General features: G+C 40.0%; 1 protein-coding gene across 4 annotated transcripts in view; it reads left to right on the top strand.

Annotated features, from left to right (window-relative positions):
* LOC131422340 (rab5 GDP/GTP exchange factor) overlaps positions 1-13,557 on the top strand; it is a 92,751-nt gene extending 79,194 nt beyond the window's left edge. For all 4 annotated transcript variants that reach the window (XM_058569492.1, XM_058569490.1, XM_058569493.1 and 1 more), the window contains 5 exons: positions 3,372-3,453; positions 4,639-4,771; positions 6,028-6,119; positions 9,654-9,910; positions 12,949-13,557. In XM_058569492.1, coding sequence (XP_058425475.1) covers positions 3,372-3,453; positions 4,639-4,771; positions 6,028-6,119; positions 9,654-9,910; positions 12,949-13,347 — 963 coding nt within the window. In that variant the 3' untranslated portion in view covers positions 13,348-13,557. The remainder of the gene's footprint in view (positions 1-3,371; positions 3,454-4,638; positions 4,772-6,027; positions 6,120-9,653; positions 9,911-12,948) is intronic.
* The last annotated feature ends 3,505 nt before the right edge of the window (positions 13,558-17,062 follow it).

The raw sequence follows: 17,062 nt of genomic DNA, 5'->3' as shown, positions 1-17,062 counted from the left end.
AAGATGAAGCTTAGAGAATTTACAGTATAAATTTTTTTGATCAATTCAGAGATTAGGACTAGATAGGAAACACAAGATCAAAGTCTTATTAGGAATTGGCGTTCGAGAAAGGAAAGCCTTGTATTTGACTTACTGAGCCTGGTCATATAGAGACCCACCCTACCTCCTCATAGAGGAGCAGCAAGAGTATGGTGAGTAGGATCAGGACTTTTCTCATAGAGTAGCTATGAATCTACTTGTGTTCACACCACAGAGCATGAAGGAGACAGCCTTTCTCATGAGCATCACTAGAAATCTCTCATGACTACCATCTCATGCAGATATTTCATATGAAACAGCAATACTTGCTGCTGCTACTGCCTTACCTGTTTAGAGATGATCGTTAAAGATAGATGGAATAAGAGAGAAGTGAGAGATTTACTATATACCCCATAACACTTTGTCCTTCTGGCTTATAATTATCATAGAATATTATAAATATTTATTTGCATGTAGTCTTCCCATTTAAGCTGAATGCCCTCTGAGCATTTATTAATCTTTTTATATTATTGTCTGGTACAGTAGCTGACAATTCTACTAATCATGTGAAGTGTTTTTAGAATGGATAGAAATATAATTTTCAGGAAATTTGGGAAAAATAATCTTATCAGGAAAATCCAAAGGAAAACAGAATACTAATAGAGGTATAAATTGAGCAACATGGTGAGATAAATCCACAAAATTCAGTTACAAAATGACATACCGGTGGTAAAAAGCTAAAAAGCCTAGCACATTTTTTAAACATAGCATTTTTTAAAAACAATAGAGTAAATAACATTAAATATTAATCGCAGTCTAATATAGAAAGTTAGAGATTCATTCAAAGAATTAAAAGACTTTTGAGGATTATATCTTGGATCTAGCTGAGGAAAATAAAAAGATAAATTTACAAATACTTTGCAGATCCACATGAACACTTAAAATATCATTTAGATACATTGTTTATTCTGGAAAAACAAGGAGGCAGGTATACCACATAATCTTTTTGAGTGGTGGGGGAAATAAGGATTTGGGAGGAGAGGTTTCTAAATCTAGCAGACTTCAAAATATACTCTAAAACGAAAGTTTTCACAAGTGGATGTGATTTTGATAAAAATATATATATATATAACAGTGAAATAAACAAGGGATTCTAGACATAGATTTAGTTTCTCAGGAGCAAATTATATGATAACTGGAAAACAAAGGGAAACCGGGCTTCTTTTTACTAATTGCTGCTGAAAAAGACGGGGAAGTTTGTGTAACAGATTATTTAAGGTCTGTGTTTCATACTATGCACCTGATATTCCAGCCAAATAAACAGCTAAACATGAAAAAACTTAGAAGAAAGTAGATTAGGATATTTATTTCACCTGTGGAGAGGAGCTAACATTGAACTGTTGAAGAATTGTTCTTAATGATCTGGTAAAAGGTTTAATGGTATTAACTTTTTAAACATCTGTGCAATGAAAAATTAAAGTCAGGTAAAATGGAAGGAAACGGTGGGCAATTGTGGTGAATATAAATAAAAGCTTAACATTACGAAATGTATAAAGTTTACTAAGGGTAGTATCTAGTTCTTACTAGACAAGGAATCAATTTCAATTCAACCAAATGGCTCTTATGTAAATAACTAATTAAGACAGTAATGAGTTGCAGTCTGTGTGGTCACAGAGTGTTGTAAGTGCTGTGAGGTGACTACAAGATTATTTTGACTAAGGGAATGAAGAACAACTTGTTAGAGGAGGTAAGATGTGAACTGAGTCTTAAAGGAGATGCTATGGGGACTTCCTTGGACAGCTGTTGGAGGGTTGGAGAGGAGTAAAGCTAATCTGGCTAGAGACAATAATTTCAGTGTTAGAGAGATGGGAAAACTAAAAGCAGATACTTAGAACAATAGGTAACCTGACAGAGTAAGTGGGAAGCAGGATGGACTATTTGGGCTGAGTGTGCTCTTCAGTATCCATCTGATGGATAGTCATTGGAGGTTTGAGACCCAGCGTGATCAGATCATAATCTAAGATGATCAGTTAGACTGTGGTGTGTAAGATGGATGGAAAAGTGAGGAAGATCAAAGGTGGGGGGAGCAGCTAAACTCCAGGTGAGAGGTAACAAGGGCCCAAACCAAGAAAGGATCAACAGGAGAGACATTGTAAAGGCAGAGAGGCAAGGTGTGGTCACTGCCCCTGACCCCAAGGCATCTTTTCTGAACTAAGCCAGAACGTCAGGGTCTGTATGCTTCACTGGGGTTCTGTGAGCCAGTGGTGTTTGTTGTCATTGGCCTGTGCAGAGGCAGTCTATGAGAAACAGTCCTATGGAATTTGTCCTGGACTATATTCATGCCCTTCTACAGTGACAGCTTTACGAGAATGCTTGGGAGAAATTTCTGATTTTGGTGTCAGAATTTCACCTGAAGAATTAATTTGCTTTTATATTTTGGACACTCAGTTATGCAACTCTTTTCATCTTAGTGATGATTGCTAGAAAGTTTGGTTAGAGACAAATTTATGGGCTGACTCTTGACTAACTTCCATATCTTCAAGGAGTACATTTTTGTGTTCTCATTCCTGCCTCTACTTTCTTTTTCTCTCCATGTTTTGTTTTTCGTTTTTATCACCTTCTAGTTTATTGTGCTGAACTGTGTTTTTCTTTTATATAGACTTCAAATATTCTTTGGAAGAAAGTAGGAAATAAATATATGTAATTACACCTATAAAATCAGTAAAACCAAATAAAAATTATAAAGCCCAGCCTTTTAGGGGCCGTGGAGAAATAAGCACGTATGCATGGCTAGTGACTGTACAGTGGGGTTTCTGAGGATCGTACCTAGCAATAGATTCTTAGAGATACTTAGAGCTACGGTCTAAGTTGTTCGTACTTATTACTGTTAATGTTACTTTTGAAAATATATCACAAAGAACCCAAAAGAAATAGTCTTCACACAACTGTTTCTAGCTGCAATACATAATAGTGAGACAAGGGAAGGAACTCAAATGCACAGTGGAGGAGGATGGTTAAATAAACCAGTTAATATAATGGAATGTTAGAAAGCCATCAAAAATAGTTAAATGGATTAGATAAATAGAAATGTACATAAATGTGTAAATTATGAAAATATGCATTATACCCATGTAGGAATATGTATATACAGAAAAAGGAAATAAGAGGTCATGGGATGTTGTAAATAATATTAATGGATATGTTTTTCTCCCCTGCAGAGTAAATATAGTTTATAAGTACTTTCGAGATTAGTACCAATTTAAGGAGTGGGTTTTGGAAACTTTGTGAAATTTAGAGCTTTACTCATGGTCTTTCTTCAGCTACCAAGCAGCCTCTTTGTCTCTTTGTTTCAGGATTTAAGCATTGAGGAACAGTCAGAGTGTACTCAGGATTTTTATCAGAATGTGGCTGAAAAAATGCAGACTCGTGGAAAAGGTAATACTTTGTTAGCCAGCCATTGAGGGATTGCTGGTGGTTGCACAGGCCTGACTGCTGAGTCTCTTAGCAGTTCCTCTCCTTCCCTGAGGCCTGGCTGGTTTGCCCACTCTGTCCTGTAACTACTACACTGACATTCTGGTAGCTAGTCTGATACTTAACAGTGCCTTTGAATACCACCATGTATATCGTTCCAAGATCATCAGAGCAGTTGGATAATTTATTGAGCAATGTTTAATAACTTCATTGGGGGAGGGGCAGAGTCAATTAAAATCCCTTGGGAGGGTTCTAAGTGAAACCCCCATCTTGGAATTACCATCTTAGTGAGTCATTGTTCGTGATTATATATTCCTCACGTGGGTTGATGCTGGAAAAAAAATTGAGAACCACTGCCTTAGCGCTTTAGGTTTTTAGGGATTCTTGAAATTGATTTCCATTGATGTTGGATTTTAGTATGTACTTAGCATACATGTATATCTGAGAAATCTGCCCCATATATATATACCTCAGAGAGATCTCTAAGGTTTTATAATAAACCACAGAAAAATGAAAGAGTGAGTTTTGCCAGCATTCATCAGTCTTGGGAATTTCAAGTGCTTTTCTAATTGTAGCAATAGGGAGCGACCCATGCTGAGGTCTTTCCACTTGGCCAGCTGTATATACCTGTTAGGTCCTGCCAAAACAGCTTAAGTTAGAAGTGGGGATTCTGTAAAAGGCAGTCCCAAAAGTTGAGGTACTTTTTAAAAGAATATTTTTTTATTTTTTATTTATTTATTTTTTTGTGAGGAAGATCAGCCCTGTGCTAACATCTGCCAATCCTCTTTTTTTTTTTCCGCTGAGGAAGACTGGCCCTGGGCTAACATCCGTGCCCATCTTCCTCCACTTTATATGGGACACCGCCACAGCATGGCTTGCCAACCAGTGCGTCAGTGCGCGCCTGGGATCCGAACCAGCGAATCCCGGGCCGCCACAGCGGAGCGCACGCACTTAACCACTTGTGCCACCGGGCCGGCCCCCAAAAGAGTATTTTTTTAATGTAACATCTTATACTTTTGGTTCTGGGTGTGTTAAATGTCTTTCTAGTAAATTAGTCTTCTGCCATGTAGAAAGTACTATGAAAAACATACTCTTAATTTTAAATGTCCATCCTTCTCTTGAGCTTTTGTATCTATTTGGATATTTCAGTGCCTCCAGAAAGAGTTGAGAAGATAATGGATCAGATTGAAAAGTACATCATGACTCGTCTCTATAAATATGTGTTCTGTCCAGAAACTACTGATGATGAGAAGAAAGATCTTGCTATTCAAAAGAGGATCAGGTAGTTGATTGTTTTGCTTTATCTTGTTGTATTTACTACTACTATTAGAAGAACACATTGTGGGAAAACAAGGGCACTTGAGTTTCAAACCTTGAGAGCAAGTAGTGGTGGTAAGGTACCTGCCATCCTTAGCAGATAAGCTTCTTTGTGGTGTCAGAAAGAAAAGGAATATGGTAAATTGACAGAAAGAAAGGGCTCAAGTCACTATCTTGCTTATCTATCTGACTCCAAGTAGCTTTAGATAAGAACCATGTTTGGTATTTGAGATTGTTTCGGATCTCCAAAATTTCCAAGGAGCAGGAGGAAATTTCATTATTTTTCTCATTTCATTATACTATCTTGTCAGACAGGAGGCTGTGACTATCCATATCAAGGCAATGGGTATCATTTTTCCTCACTACTACCAGGGGTGCTCATTATTCAACCATTCCTTCAATCGCATCTTTCCACTAGCACTGGCTTGATAACACTTTGCAAAGCACCCAGTCTTCCATAGCCAGTAGAGTGAGCCCCAGTGCTCTGCATTTCAGTGGCAGCAAAACGCTTTCGAAACAGGCCATCTAAATGTGGGAACAGGGCCAAGACTGAGTGTGATGAGCTGTTTCTGGAATGAAGTGTTCCTAGGAATCCCAAATGGGGTTCCCAGACAACAGGGCTGGTGATTGGTAGACCTGTACTTGATGGTGTTACCCCAGAAGTGAGGAGTGGATGTTGGGAAGATGGAAAATAGGCTTTGGACTGAGAAGCAAGGTGAGAGCATTAGTCAAGCAAGTGGGGAAGCTCAGCAGCAGAGTCTCTGGAGTGAAGTTATGATGTGACCAGGAAACTCAATGATACAGGCTGAGGTGACACGTGCTCGTTGGCCTCTTACACAGGCTCTGGTGTGCCTTGGAAGTTGAGGTCAGCCTAAAAGGACATTAATGGTGGTGAACAGCGAAGACAGGGAGCAACAGATTCTTCTCAAATCTTCATTCTCAAATATCAAGTGTTCAGTCTTAGTATAATCTCATTTCAACTGGTAAAATTGTCTTCTGCTTTTCTTTTAATAAATGTAGAAGAGAAGCCTCGTTTTAGGATTCTGGTTACTTCGGCACATCAGCTGAGCTCCTAATATGTGCAGGGGTGATGTGCTTGGGCCTAGGATTGCCTGATTAGTCAGTGGTGCCCCATATTTTCCCTTAACTGAAGGAAATGACAAGGTAAATGACTACAGTCCATTCTTGGAACTCTTTTTTACTGTCTTTCTCTCTTTGTAGAGCCCTGCACTGGGTTACACCTCAGATGCTTTGTGTCCCTGTTAATGAAGAAATTCCAGAAGTGTCTGATATGGTGGTGAAAGCAATTACAGGTTGGTGAAATGGAAAGTTTTTATATTTGGATCTTTTTCCCTTGAAGTTCACATTTTGCTTTATAAATCCATACTTATTTCAGTGAGCAAAAAGATGGTAAAGTATTTCTAAAATGCAGACTGCCAAAGATATATTGGAATGTGATAAAAGTGATTTGCAAGAGTGTTAGTTTTATGAATTTGAAGCATTCAGATTAGCAGGTCAGCTAATTTTCTCCTTCACTTTCCATGACCAGGGTCTCTTATTTCTTGGTCATTGAACTAAACTAAGGTCAGATACAGCTAGGGCAAATTTCTTAAAACTCAGTTGCATTTATGTATTCAAAATAATTTTAGAGGGAGGGAGGGAATTGGTGAGGCAAGGTAATCCCCAGGCTAAAGTTACATATTAAAATGATGCCTCTAATTGGTTGTTAATCAGAGATGTGCTTTGAATTATTTTTCTGGTTTGTTCAAGAAGTAAATAAAGTGCTCTAGGTTGATGTGGCTCTGCCATTCTGGACAGGTCCAGGCACCTAATGAGGTTTCTGTTTCTTATTCATAGGAATATCAGCAGAAGTGCAACACAAAAGTTAAAAAAAAAAACAAAAAACAAAACAACCTCCTAATGGAGAAGACATCCAACCTTGGCCAACTTCTCCTTAATTAAGGAGAAGAGTTGGAAAGACTTGCTCATTTAGAAATTGTTAATGAAATTCTCCTGGGAAGCAAAGTGGGTCAGCTGATGTTAGCATTGTTGGAGGCAGGCCAGTAAGTAGGCTCCTTTGGTTATAAGAACCAGAGACTTGCTCAAGTTGTAGGAAGAAATGGAAGTTTGCTTAAGATGTTATCAGGGTTGGAAGGGAGTCAGGACTCGCAGAGAAACTTAACTTCAAGCCGCCTTTAGGGACTGGGTCATCTGCTGTTAACATGGCTCTTTCTCAGGTTCTGCTTCTCCTTGTATATCTTTGCGTTTCAACTCCTGTTATTAAATGAATTATTCTCTGTAATTCCCTGTGTAGAGACTGATTGGCCTAGCTAAATACTGTCCTCTTTGTTGTTCAAACTTGCTGCTAGGCCATGTCAGTAGTCCCAAGAATTGACTCCTTTGGGTCAAGGACCACCTCTTCTCCTAACTTTTGCTCAGAGAACATTGTAAGAGATTGAAGGTGAGAGCCTCTCAAAGCCTGGATATGGACCCTGTACTTGCATTTTTTCCAAAGACTCTTACTAGAAAGTTCAAAACCAACTGGTTTATGTTGAAAGTACTCCATAGGAATTTATGTTGAGGTCTCTTTTCTGAAAAGCCACAGGACAGACCTTGTAAAACCAGAAAGTACAAGTGCCAGACCATTGTTTACTTAAAAATAGAACTAAGAAAGTGGATTTCAATACATCAACAGTTTGTTAATAGAATTTGAGAGGTGAAACTTTTCTCTCAAGGTATCCAAGATGGAGTATCAAGAGATCTTTTGATAATAATAATTCAGCCACAAGATTTTAAAAACCTTCTTAGTCTTTCTCATCTTAGCTCCCATGTCTTGCCAATCCAAGTGCAGACACATTCTGCCTCTGAGAGGACCAAAGGTTATATGACCACTTTCTTCCTAATCTAAAATTGTCAGCCTAAGAGAGGACAGTCTATAACAATGGTCTTAAATATGGAGAGATCAGTTAAATTTCTCCAAATCATCCCATGTGCTACTGAACAGCACTATCAGTTTTGTTAATACACTGAATGAGGCATTTTCCTTTTCAGTTGACACCTGTCGTCTAGTGAGTAGAGGCCAGGCATGCTACCAAACATCCTGTGGTGCACAGGACAGTCCCCTATAACAAAGAGTTATCCAGCCCAAAATGTCAGTAGTGCCCAGGTGGAGAAACCACGACCTAGAAGTACGGCCTACTTTGTTGCCCATTAAAGATAAGTCTAGACATCAGCTGAGAGTGCCCACACTCAACCCTATCTTTCCTACTGATTACAAGGAAAAGCCCTGGACAGAAGACACAAAGCAATTATCTGAGGACTGAAAAGTAAATAATAGCAGGCAGATTGGGGGCGGGGTGGGGATCATTACTAGAAGAATGGGGAGTTTCTATTTTGTTTGCTTTTTCCTCCCATATCTCCTCGTGTGGACTTCAGGGTAGCACAAGTCATGGAACAGCACATCAGGGTAGGGGGTTTTATTCTTTAAGTTTTAAAGATGGCTACTATTTCACAAATCTGGTAAGTATTTGATTTCTTGGTGTTATGGAGAAGAACCATGAAAAAGAACCATGGTCATGTGTTCTATAAATGTTCTTTGGCATGTACCACCATCCTGCCTAAATCTGAAACTTTTATTCCTGCTAGTGGCAGGAAATTGCTGTCAAATTAAGCTGTCTCAGCTATTCTCTTTCACAGTGCTCCAGAGTACCAGCAGATACATACATCCAAAGGCACACTCCCTCCCTCCTCTTGTGTGGTTCTAGCTGTGCCGACAGTTTGTACCTGACTATTCCTCACCACCTCCTCGTCTTTGTGACAAGGGGTCATTTATAAGAGCCCACCAATTGGACTTAATGGTAGTTAAAGGCAGTGAAATAATTTTTGTCTCAAGAAATACAATATTGTTTGTGAGATTAAATTTATACCCTTGCTTTATTCCCTATGCTAACCAGCAGGTTATAAGAGTCATAAAGGTGCTGTAGATGTTCACAGCTCGTGGAGATTTACATGCCGTGAGGATTGGCCACTCTGGAGCTCCATGTGATGGATTTCAGCAGCTGTATTTTGATACCCAATACAAAGATGCTTTGTATAGTAGCCACATTTCTAAAAAGCAGTATGCAAATTGAGGCTTTCTAAACTGAGTTTTACAATGTATTAAGAGGAACAGGGCAGGCCCCGGGGCTTAGCGGTTAAGTGCGTGCGCTCCGCTGCTGGCAGCCCGGGTTCGGATCCCGGGCACGCACCCACGCACCGCTTGTCAGGCCGTGCTGAGGCCGTGTCCCACATACAGCAACTAGAAGGATGTGCAGCTATGACAGACAACTATCTACTGGGGCTTTGGGGAAAAAAATAAATAAATAAATAAAATAATCTAACATCTTTAAAAAGAAAGAGGAACAGAAGCAGTAAAACGACTCTTCTTATTTCTCCATTGAGCTCAGTAGCAGTTTACCATCATGATTAAGAGAAAGGGCTTTAGAGTCAGATAGACTTGGTTTCAAATCCCCTGTCTGTCACTTGCTGTCTGTATAGTCTTGGGCAAATATCAAACTTCTCTGAACCTCAGTTCTCTTAATAATTAGTGTCCACTGCATAATCTAAGGATGAAAAAATATATACTTGGAAGGCATACTGTGTAGTGCCTGGCTCATGGTCATGTGTTCTATAAGTGTAGGCTAGTATGTACTCTTTCTGCAGTCTAAGTTTTGCATACCCTAAGTTAACTGGTGGAGAAAGGGTTAGCAGGTGAACCTCTGTAACTTAATAGATAAAAAATGATTATCCTAATGTTTCTTTTATGTAACTGTTTTCTCACTGGAAGCAGTGTCTTTTCTGCCTTATAGATATCATTGAAATGGATTCAAAGCGTGTGCCTCGAGATAAGTTGGCCTGCATCACCAGGTGCAGCAAGCACATCTTCAATGCCATCAAGATCACCAAGAATGAGCCAGCTTCAGCCGACGACTTCTTACCCACTCTCATCTACATTGTTTTGAAGGGCAACCCCCCACGCCTTCAGTCCAATATCCAGTATATCACCCGCTTCTGCAACCCAAGCCGCTTGATGACTGGGGAGGATGGCTACTATTTCACAAATCTGGTAAGTATTTGATTTCTTGGTGTTATGGAGAAGAACCATGAAGTTCTTTATTTTAGGGATGTGACCAGTCACTCACAGGCCTGTGACAGATTAATGCTCCTGAGTTGAGGAGTCAGCATAGCTGAGGATGCTTGCTTGGTGTCACAGAGCACATGTGACCAGGCTGTGCAGGCACCCCACCTCCCAATACTTGACCAGACACTATGGTGCCCTTATAGGAAACATGACAGCCACGTTGAGGGGTCTCTGTTGCTGTTGGCCATTACTCCCTGGGGTCCCGGTATAAGAGCCTTCACTTAGTTGGATTGTTTCAGTCATGAATAAGTCAGATCTTGGACTTTGATTCCTTTGTTAGAAGACTTAAGATTCATTTTTTGTTTATTTCTACAAGTTACCTCTTAGAACTAATACTCAGTATTTTAAGAAGGGGTCAGTTTAGATAATGTGAAATGATTTTCAACTATTGTTTTGTTACAGTGCAAATTGTTTCTAGGCAAGACAGTATTCAAGTATGTATATCTAAGTTATATGGCTGAATACGTCTTTTACTGACTGCTAAACTTCTGCTTGTTTTGCTTTAGACTAAATTTACTGTCAAGCTAATGAATCTGAGCCTCAAGACACCTTATGTGCTTTGTTTCCTGTCCTGGAAATTGTACAGGGTAATAGATAGGGAGAGGAAGCCAGGTTACATAAGGAAGCATTTCTGGTAAATTGTCTAAAAAGTACTTGAATCTCCAAGTCTCCAGGAATTTGTTGTGATTTATTTTTACATCCTAAATATGTATTCACTTTCGTACCTAAATTTGTATTTATCTTTTTTTTCTTTTAAGTGGGTTCACAAAAGTGTATAAGCTTCGGGTCCCTCAAAACCTGGACCTGCCCCTGTTACTCTTCACCCTCAGCCATTGTGTTCAGCTGCTCGTGACTGTAGTTGCCAGCATCTGGGGAGTGTCGTTTGCAGGTTGAGGGACTTGGGAATGCTCTTTTTCAAACTGGTGCTTCCTCCATCATTTGCAGTGTTTTTCATCCTTCCAGACACATGGTTGTTTAACCTATATTCCACAAAAAAGTTGAAGTGGCCGAAGTACTCATATTCCTTAACATAAGTGAAACATGCACTTGACTGCTAGAAAAGAGCCTTTTGGATGAAGTTCTTTATCCAGAGAGTATCAGACAGTCTGGAAATCGCTGAGAAGTGTGGAGGTGGAGACATGGCCGGTAGAGGAGAAGTGGCGCAGGAGCAGGAGGTGTTGGAGGGTAGCCCTCGTTGTCAACAGTGAAGGCTGCTGGGTCCTCTGTGCTCTGCAGCTTCCCAGCACCTTGACTTGCAGCCTTAACTATGTTCGCGTCTTCTTTCTTCATCCTCTTTTTGCCTGACTCAGCGTCTGGCTTCTCCTCCCCCTGCTCCAACAAAACTGCTCTGGCAAAAGTAAAAAATCTGCCAGTTGCCAAATCCCATGGGAACTCTCAGTCTTCATCTTACTTCACTTCTTTAACACTCTTTTGACGACTCCTTTGTTCAGGAACTTCTTAAGTCCCTTGGCTTCCACAATCTACTCCTTCTTCCTTGTCTTTTTGTAGGCTTTGTGTCCCCTACTTCCTCTTGAGTTGTGTTACTCCCCGGGGCTCTGTCCTCGATGCATCTCTCTCCCTAGACTGTCTCCTCTGGTCACAGCTCTGCCGGTCACCTCTACAGCAATGACCCACAGGTTTGTGTCACCTCTTTCGACCTGACACTGAGCTCCACTTCCAGCTATTCGTTGTGCCTCAAATTTAATTTGTTCAAAACTGAAACTGCTTCCCTATCAAATGTTTTTTTCTTTTCCAATATACACGATTTCCATTAGTGGCAATACTGTATATCCCTTCACCTAAGCCGGAAATGATAGAATCGTCTTAGATTCCTCCATTCTGCAGGTAACAGGGCTGCAGCGATTCCACACACACAGCATGAGCCTGTGTGGAAGGGTCAGATAGGCACCTTCTCACCAGATGAGTCGGTTGTAATAGATTTGCTAAGTATTCCTTAAAGAGATTATTCTCTTTTTTATGACTAAGAATGTAGGATCCTGTGAATAAGTTTCTCAGAAGAAATTCTGAGAGCTGCCTATCACTGAGCATTTGCCCTAGCATTTCTTTACTAATAATTGCTACCATTATTCATTGTTTACTACAGACCTATGAGCTAAGCACGTTACGTGTGTTATGTTGTTTAATTATCACAATAAATCTGGGTGGTATTTCCCCCATTTTACAGATGTGGAAACCTCAGAGAGCTTAGGTTACTTTCCTAGAGTCACACAACTCTTGGCTGTCAAGTGACAGAAGTGACATTTAACTCTTCTTGCCTGACTCAGTGTTGTCTGATTTCAAAGGTTGTTCTTTTAACTATTTGGTGTTAAAATATCTCTTTGAGGACCAGAGGTCTGTGTGCCACACCAGTACCAGTACACGCCCAGTGGCTGGCCTTGCCCTGGGTGTGCGTTGTGGGTCTGGCAAGACCTCAAAAGGGAATGACTTTCTTGGGCATGTCCCCCAGACACTTGGCCCTGGAGCTCCGGGACACAACAGTGATTCCTCTGCCCTGCAACATGGCAGGGAAGCAGAGAGCCTTCAACTTCAAGGAATTATTTGGTTTTTATCCATGGGAAGCTCTGTAGTAGCCAGTGTGGAACAAACACTGAAGGTGCTCCTAGTTATTTCACTCTGTACAAGACCCTAGGACCTTCGAATAACCCAAGGAGAGGACTGAATTTCTGACAGTCAGACTCATGGGAGTTGGCAATTAGATTTAATTTTTTTTTATTTAAAGGAAGAAATGTATTATTTCCGATGGGAGTGTAAAGGAAACATGATTGGTTCTGAGTTGGTAATTTTTGAAGCTGAAGTCCATGGAGGTTCATTAGTCTATTTTGTCTACTTTTCATTCTGTTACAAATTATCCATAATAAAAGGATTTTTAAAAATCTATTTGAATATTTTTATGTAACATTCCTCATATGACCATAATAAATAACATGCTCTTCTCTTTGTAGTGCTGTGCTGTGGCTTTCATTGAGAAATTGGATGCTCAATCTCTGAATTTAAGTCAGGAAGATTTTGACCGATACATGTCTGGCCAGACTTCTCCCAGGAAGCAAGAGTCTGAGAATTGGTCTCCTGATGCTTGCTTAGGTGTTAAGCAAATGTATAAGAACTTGGATCTCCTGTCTCAATTGAATGAACGACAGGAAAGGATTATGAATGAAGCCAAGAAACTTGAAAAAGATCTAATAGATTGGACGGATGGAATTGCAAAAGAGGTTCAAGACATTGTTGAGAAATATCCACTTGAAATTAAGCCCCCAAATCAGTCTTTAGCAGCTATTGACTCTGAAAATGTTGAAAATGATAAACTTCCTCCGCCATTACAACCTCAAGTTTACGCAGGATGATAAAAATTTACGTGGATAGTATTTATTTGAGCCTAAGTTGTAGCTAGCCCTTACTACCGTCCACTGATTGGGATCTAGAATATAAGTTAATTGCTTATAAATGTTAGAGTGTTTTTATAAAGGTACAGTTTGTAGGGATTGTTTTATTTGTTTTGTTTTGTTTTTCCTGGCAAGGGAAGCTTAGTAAATAATAAAGTACTATTTATTTGAGTTACTGAAATAGATTCATTCACAACTTGTGTGAAAATTTTGTCTCAGTCTATTTTTTCTCCTTGATTTTCCTATGTGGTTCCTCCGTGACATTGACTGTGGTTTGGATTTGGGTAAATAATTGCCTTTTAAAGGATAAAACAAATGAATGCTACAAAATGTATGTTTAAGAAAATTCAATGGTACCACTATTCTGCAGTTTGAAATAATTTTATAATTGTAAAGATGGAAGATATATTGATAAGTAAATATGTAAAATTGTAAATATATATAAAAAAGAATGGCATCTGCTGTGCATGGCATTTCATGTGTTAATTCTTTTTTAGTTTAGAATGAAGTATATTGAATGTTTGCCTTTAAAACCATTTTATTTGGTTTGCCCCACTAAAATGAATCTAGAGGTGTTTAGACATCCTCCCTTTAAAACATTAACTCCATCTTTAGCAATATGTTAGCCCTAACTGTGAGGGCTGTATAGTCAGAGACTATGACACCACTGAGGGTCAGAATAATTTCTAGGTCATATAAAGTTACTGTTCAGTATAGTCAATCGAAGACTTTGAACCATGCTTCTTACACCTCTTTCCTCCATTCACTCAGCAAATGTTGAGCTCTTTTTTTTTTTTTTTGAGGAAGATCAGCCCTGAGCTAACATCCATGCTAATCCTCCTCTTTTTGCTGAGGAAGACCGACTCTGAGCTAACATCCATTGCCAATCCTCCCCCTTTTTTCTTTTTTTCCCCGAAGCCCCAGTAAATAGTTGTATGTCATAGTTGCACATCCTTCTAGTTGCTGTATGTGGGACACGGCCTCAGCATGGCTGGAGAATCGGTGCGTCAGTGCACGCCCGGATCCGAACCCGGGCCGCCAGCAGTGGAGCGTGCGCACTTAACCGATAAGCCACGGGGCTGGCCCCAATGTTGCGCTCTTTGTAAAGGAGCTGGCCTTGGGTCTGGGTCAAAAGACAGGAGAATGAACAGGTGTCTGCTGGTGAGAGCTGATGGGGACATCCCTCAGAGCTGTAGAGTGCAGGGAGTGCCCTTCTGCCTCCATAGTGTACCTCTGCTTGTAGGGACAACCCAGACATGTGTCATGTAGACCTGTTTCAGGGTTTCTCAGCCTCAGTACTTTGACATTTGATGCCTGAGGAGTTTTCGTTGTGGGGGCTGCCCTGTGCATGTGGGATGTTAGCAGCATCCCTGGCCTCTGTACCCGCTAGTTTCTCGTAGCACCCCCAACAGCTGTGAAAAATCGTCTGCAGACATTGCCAAACTGGGAAACTGCCCCCAGTTAAGAACCACTGATCTATTTTGTAAGCAAGGGAGTTATCCTCGTGGTGGTTAATAGGATGTAACCAAAGAATATTGCATTCAATGCACAGTATAGTGTTAACTGATAAATCATTCAGTGAGGCTTTACCGCAATATGGAACCTTTTCTAATCCTAATAGAACCTTTCATAACCTAAATATGCCGTTTATGATCCTCCTTCCAATCAGTGATTTCTACAGATTATCAGTGTACCTGTGAAATGGTGAGTAATTCCCAGGGCACCATTCTTGAAGAAGGTCACATGACACAGCAGTTAAGACAGGTTCCTTTGTTTTCCTGATATCTTCCTAGTAGTGTACCACAGATTTGTAGTGCAATAATTTTGGAATAAAACGAGAGCGAGTATAAAACTTTTTATCTTTTATTTAAATTTACTTATAAAATCCGTCAAGTTGACACATGTATTGTCATAAAGCACTGAAGACATGAAGCAGTTAACTGAGACAGCTGACCGCCAAGCTTACACGGAATCTATGAGTTGTTATCGAATGCTAGTGAGACTCTGCTCTTAGAAACCTGGGCCCAAGTGATTTTCGTAGAAAGCTTTCTCCTTTTTTCTTTATTATTTTCTATGTACTTTCTAGGTGCTAATCCAGGTATACACACTCCTAACTCTCCTGGAAATATACAGTTCTTTCAGTCATTGTACATTATGTTTGTTAAATAAAGTGTGCATATCAGCCTCGCACAAAAGCTGTCTTTTGGTTTCTTACGTATCTTTAAATTGTCGAATTGATTTTTTTGGTATATATCTCAAGTTGGTTGAATTCTTCAGATATGGACTCTTGCCTTAGGTAGAGGCATATATTTCTTAAATCAGCATCAATACTATGGCCAGAATTTCTGTTTTCTCAACAGGAAAGTATTGATATTTTATGTACTAAAACTGTGATTGGAATAAACCTTTGAAACAGGAGTCCTTATCAATAAAGTTTCATGATCCATCCCTCTTCCAAATAGATTGATTTTTGGTTCTTCATCTTAAGAAAATATACGTTATTAATATTCTCTTGTTACAGAGTTTTCCTTTTCAGCCACAGCTATCATTATCATACTTAAAAATGAAATATTAGAGACATTCCAGTTAAGAACAAAAGAGGGATGTTAGCCATCACTCCAATTAGCATTGTTCTGAAAGTTTTACCCAAGATACTCAGTCTTCAAACAGAACTAAAGGTAGAAGGAGAAAGGGGTCAATCTGCTCAGTGTAGCTATCACAGCCTGGTGGTTGAGGACGTGAACTTGAGCTAGAAGACTTCAATTTGGTTTTGAGTTGTGACTCTGCCACTTACTTATTAGCTCTTTGGCCTTGGGCAAGTCTCATGTTTCACATACCTCGTCCATGAAATGGGCATAGTAACAGTACTTGCTTCAAGGGTTGGTTGTGAGGGTTAAAGGACTTAGAACAGCACCTAGCAATCCTAAGTGCTCAAGTGATAGTTATTATTTGTAGATGATTTTTCTATGTAGAAAACCCAAGAAAATTGATATTGAAACTATTATCCCTAAAATGGTGAGATGAAATGCTAAAATAGCCATTAGAAATAACTGTATAAAATGACTTTTCTGAATCCCATTACTAGCTGGTTAGCAAATATAATGGGAAAAATTTATTCACAATAGAAATATAAATCATCTAGAAGTAACAAGAGCTTTTGAGATTTATATGAAAAAAACTACAAAATTGAGTGAGAAACACAAAAGAATAGACATACACAGGGCCTGTGTGGTGACATAGAGGCCTGTGCTCACCCTGCACTTGGGCTTTAATGTTCTGTCTTTGCCATCTTGGAATTCTTAATAATTTTATCTTTGAATTTGTGTTTTCAAGTGAGGTCCGACGGGACACTAGAGCATGCAGTGGGGGGCTTGGAGCCCCTCAGCTCACACAATTGTGCCTCCCACCATCCGCCAGGACGGGTTCTTGGTCTCCCCCTCACGCTGTGACCACTGGAGCCAGGGCCTGGGCTCTCAGGAATGGTTGGGACTGGGTGTGCATTCCTGTGGTGTCTTGGGGCACGGCGTGATGGCGCATCTGGTGGGCAGCTGGCTAGGAGCTGCATCTTGGCCAGCGGGGTGGGCGGGCACAAACCTCTTGCCTACCCCTGACCCTGCATGCTCCTTGGAGAAAAGACTGAATCCAGGGCTGGGGAAGGAAAAACTCAAGGAGTGAG

The sequence above is a fragment of the Diceros bicornis genome, chromosome 26, assembly GCF_020826845.1.
Source record: "Diceros bicornis minor isolate mBicDic1 chromosome 26, mDicBic1.mat.cur, whole genome shotgun sequence".
Taxonomy (NCBI): Eukaryota; Metazoa; Chordata; class Mammalia; order Perissodactyla; family Rhinocerotidae; genus Diceros; species Diceros bicornis.
Note: the sequence above shows the minus strand (reverse complement) of the source record. Positions and strands in the feature narration are given on the sequence as shown.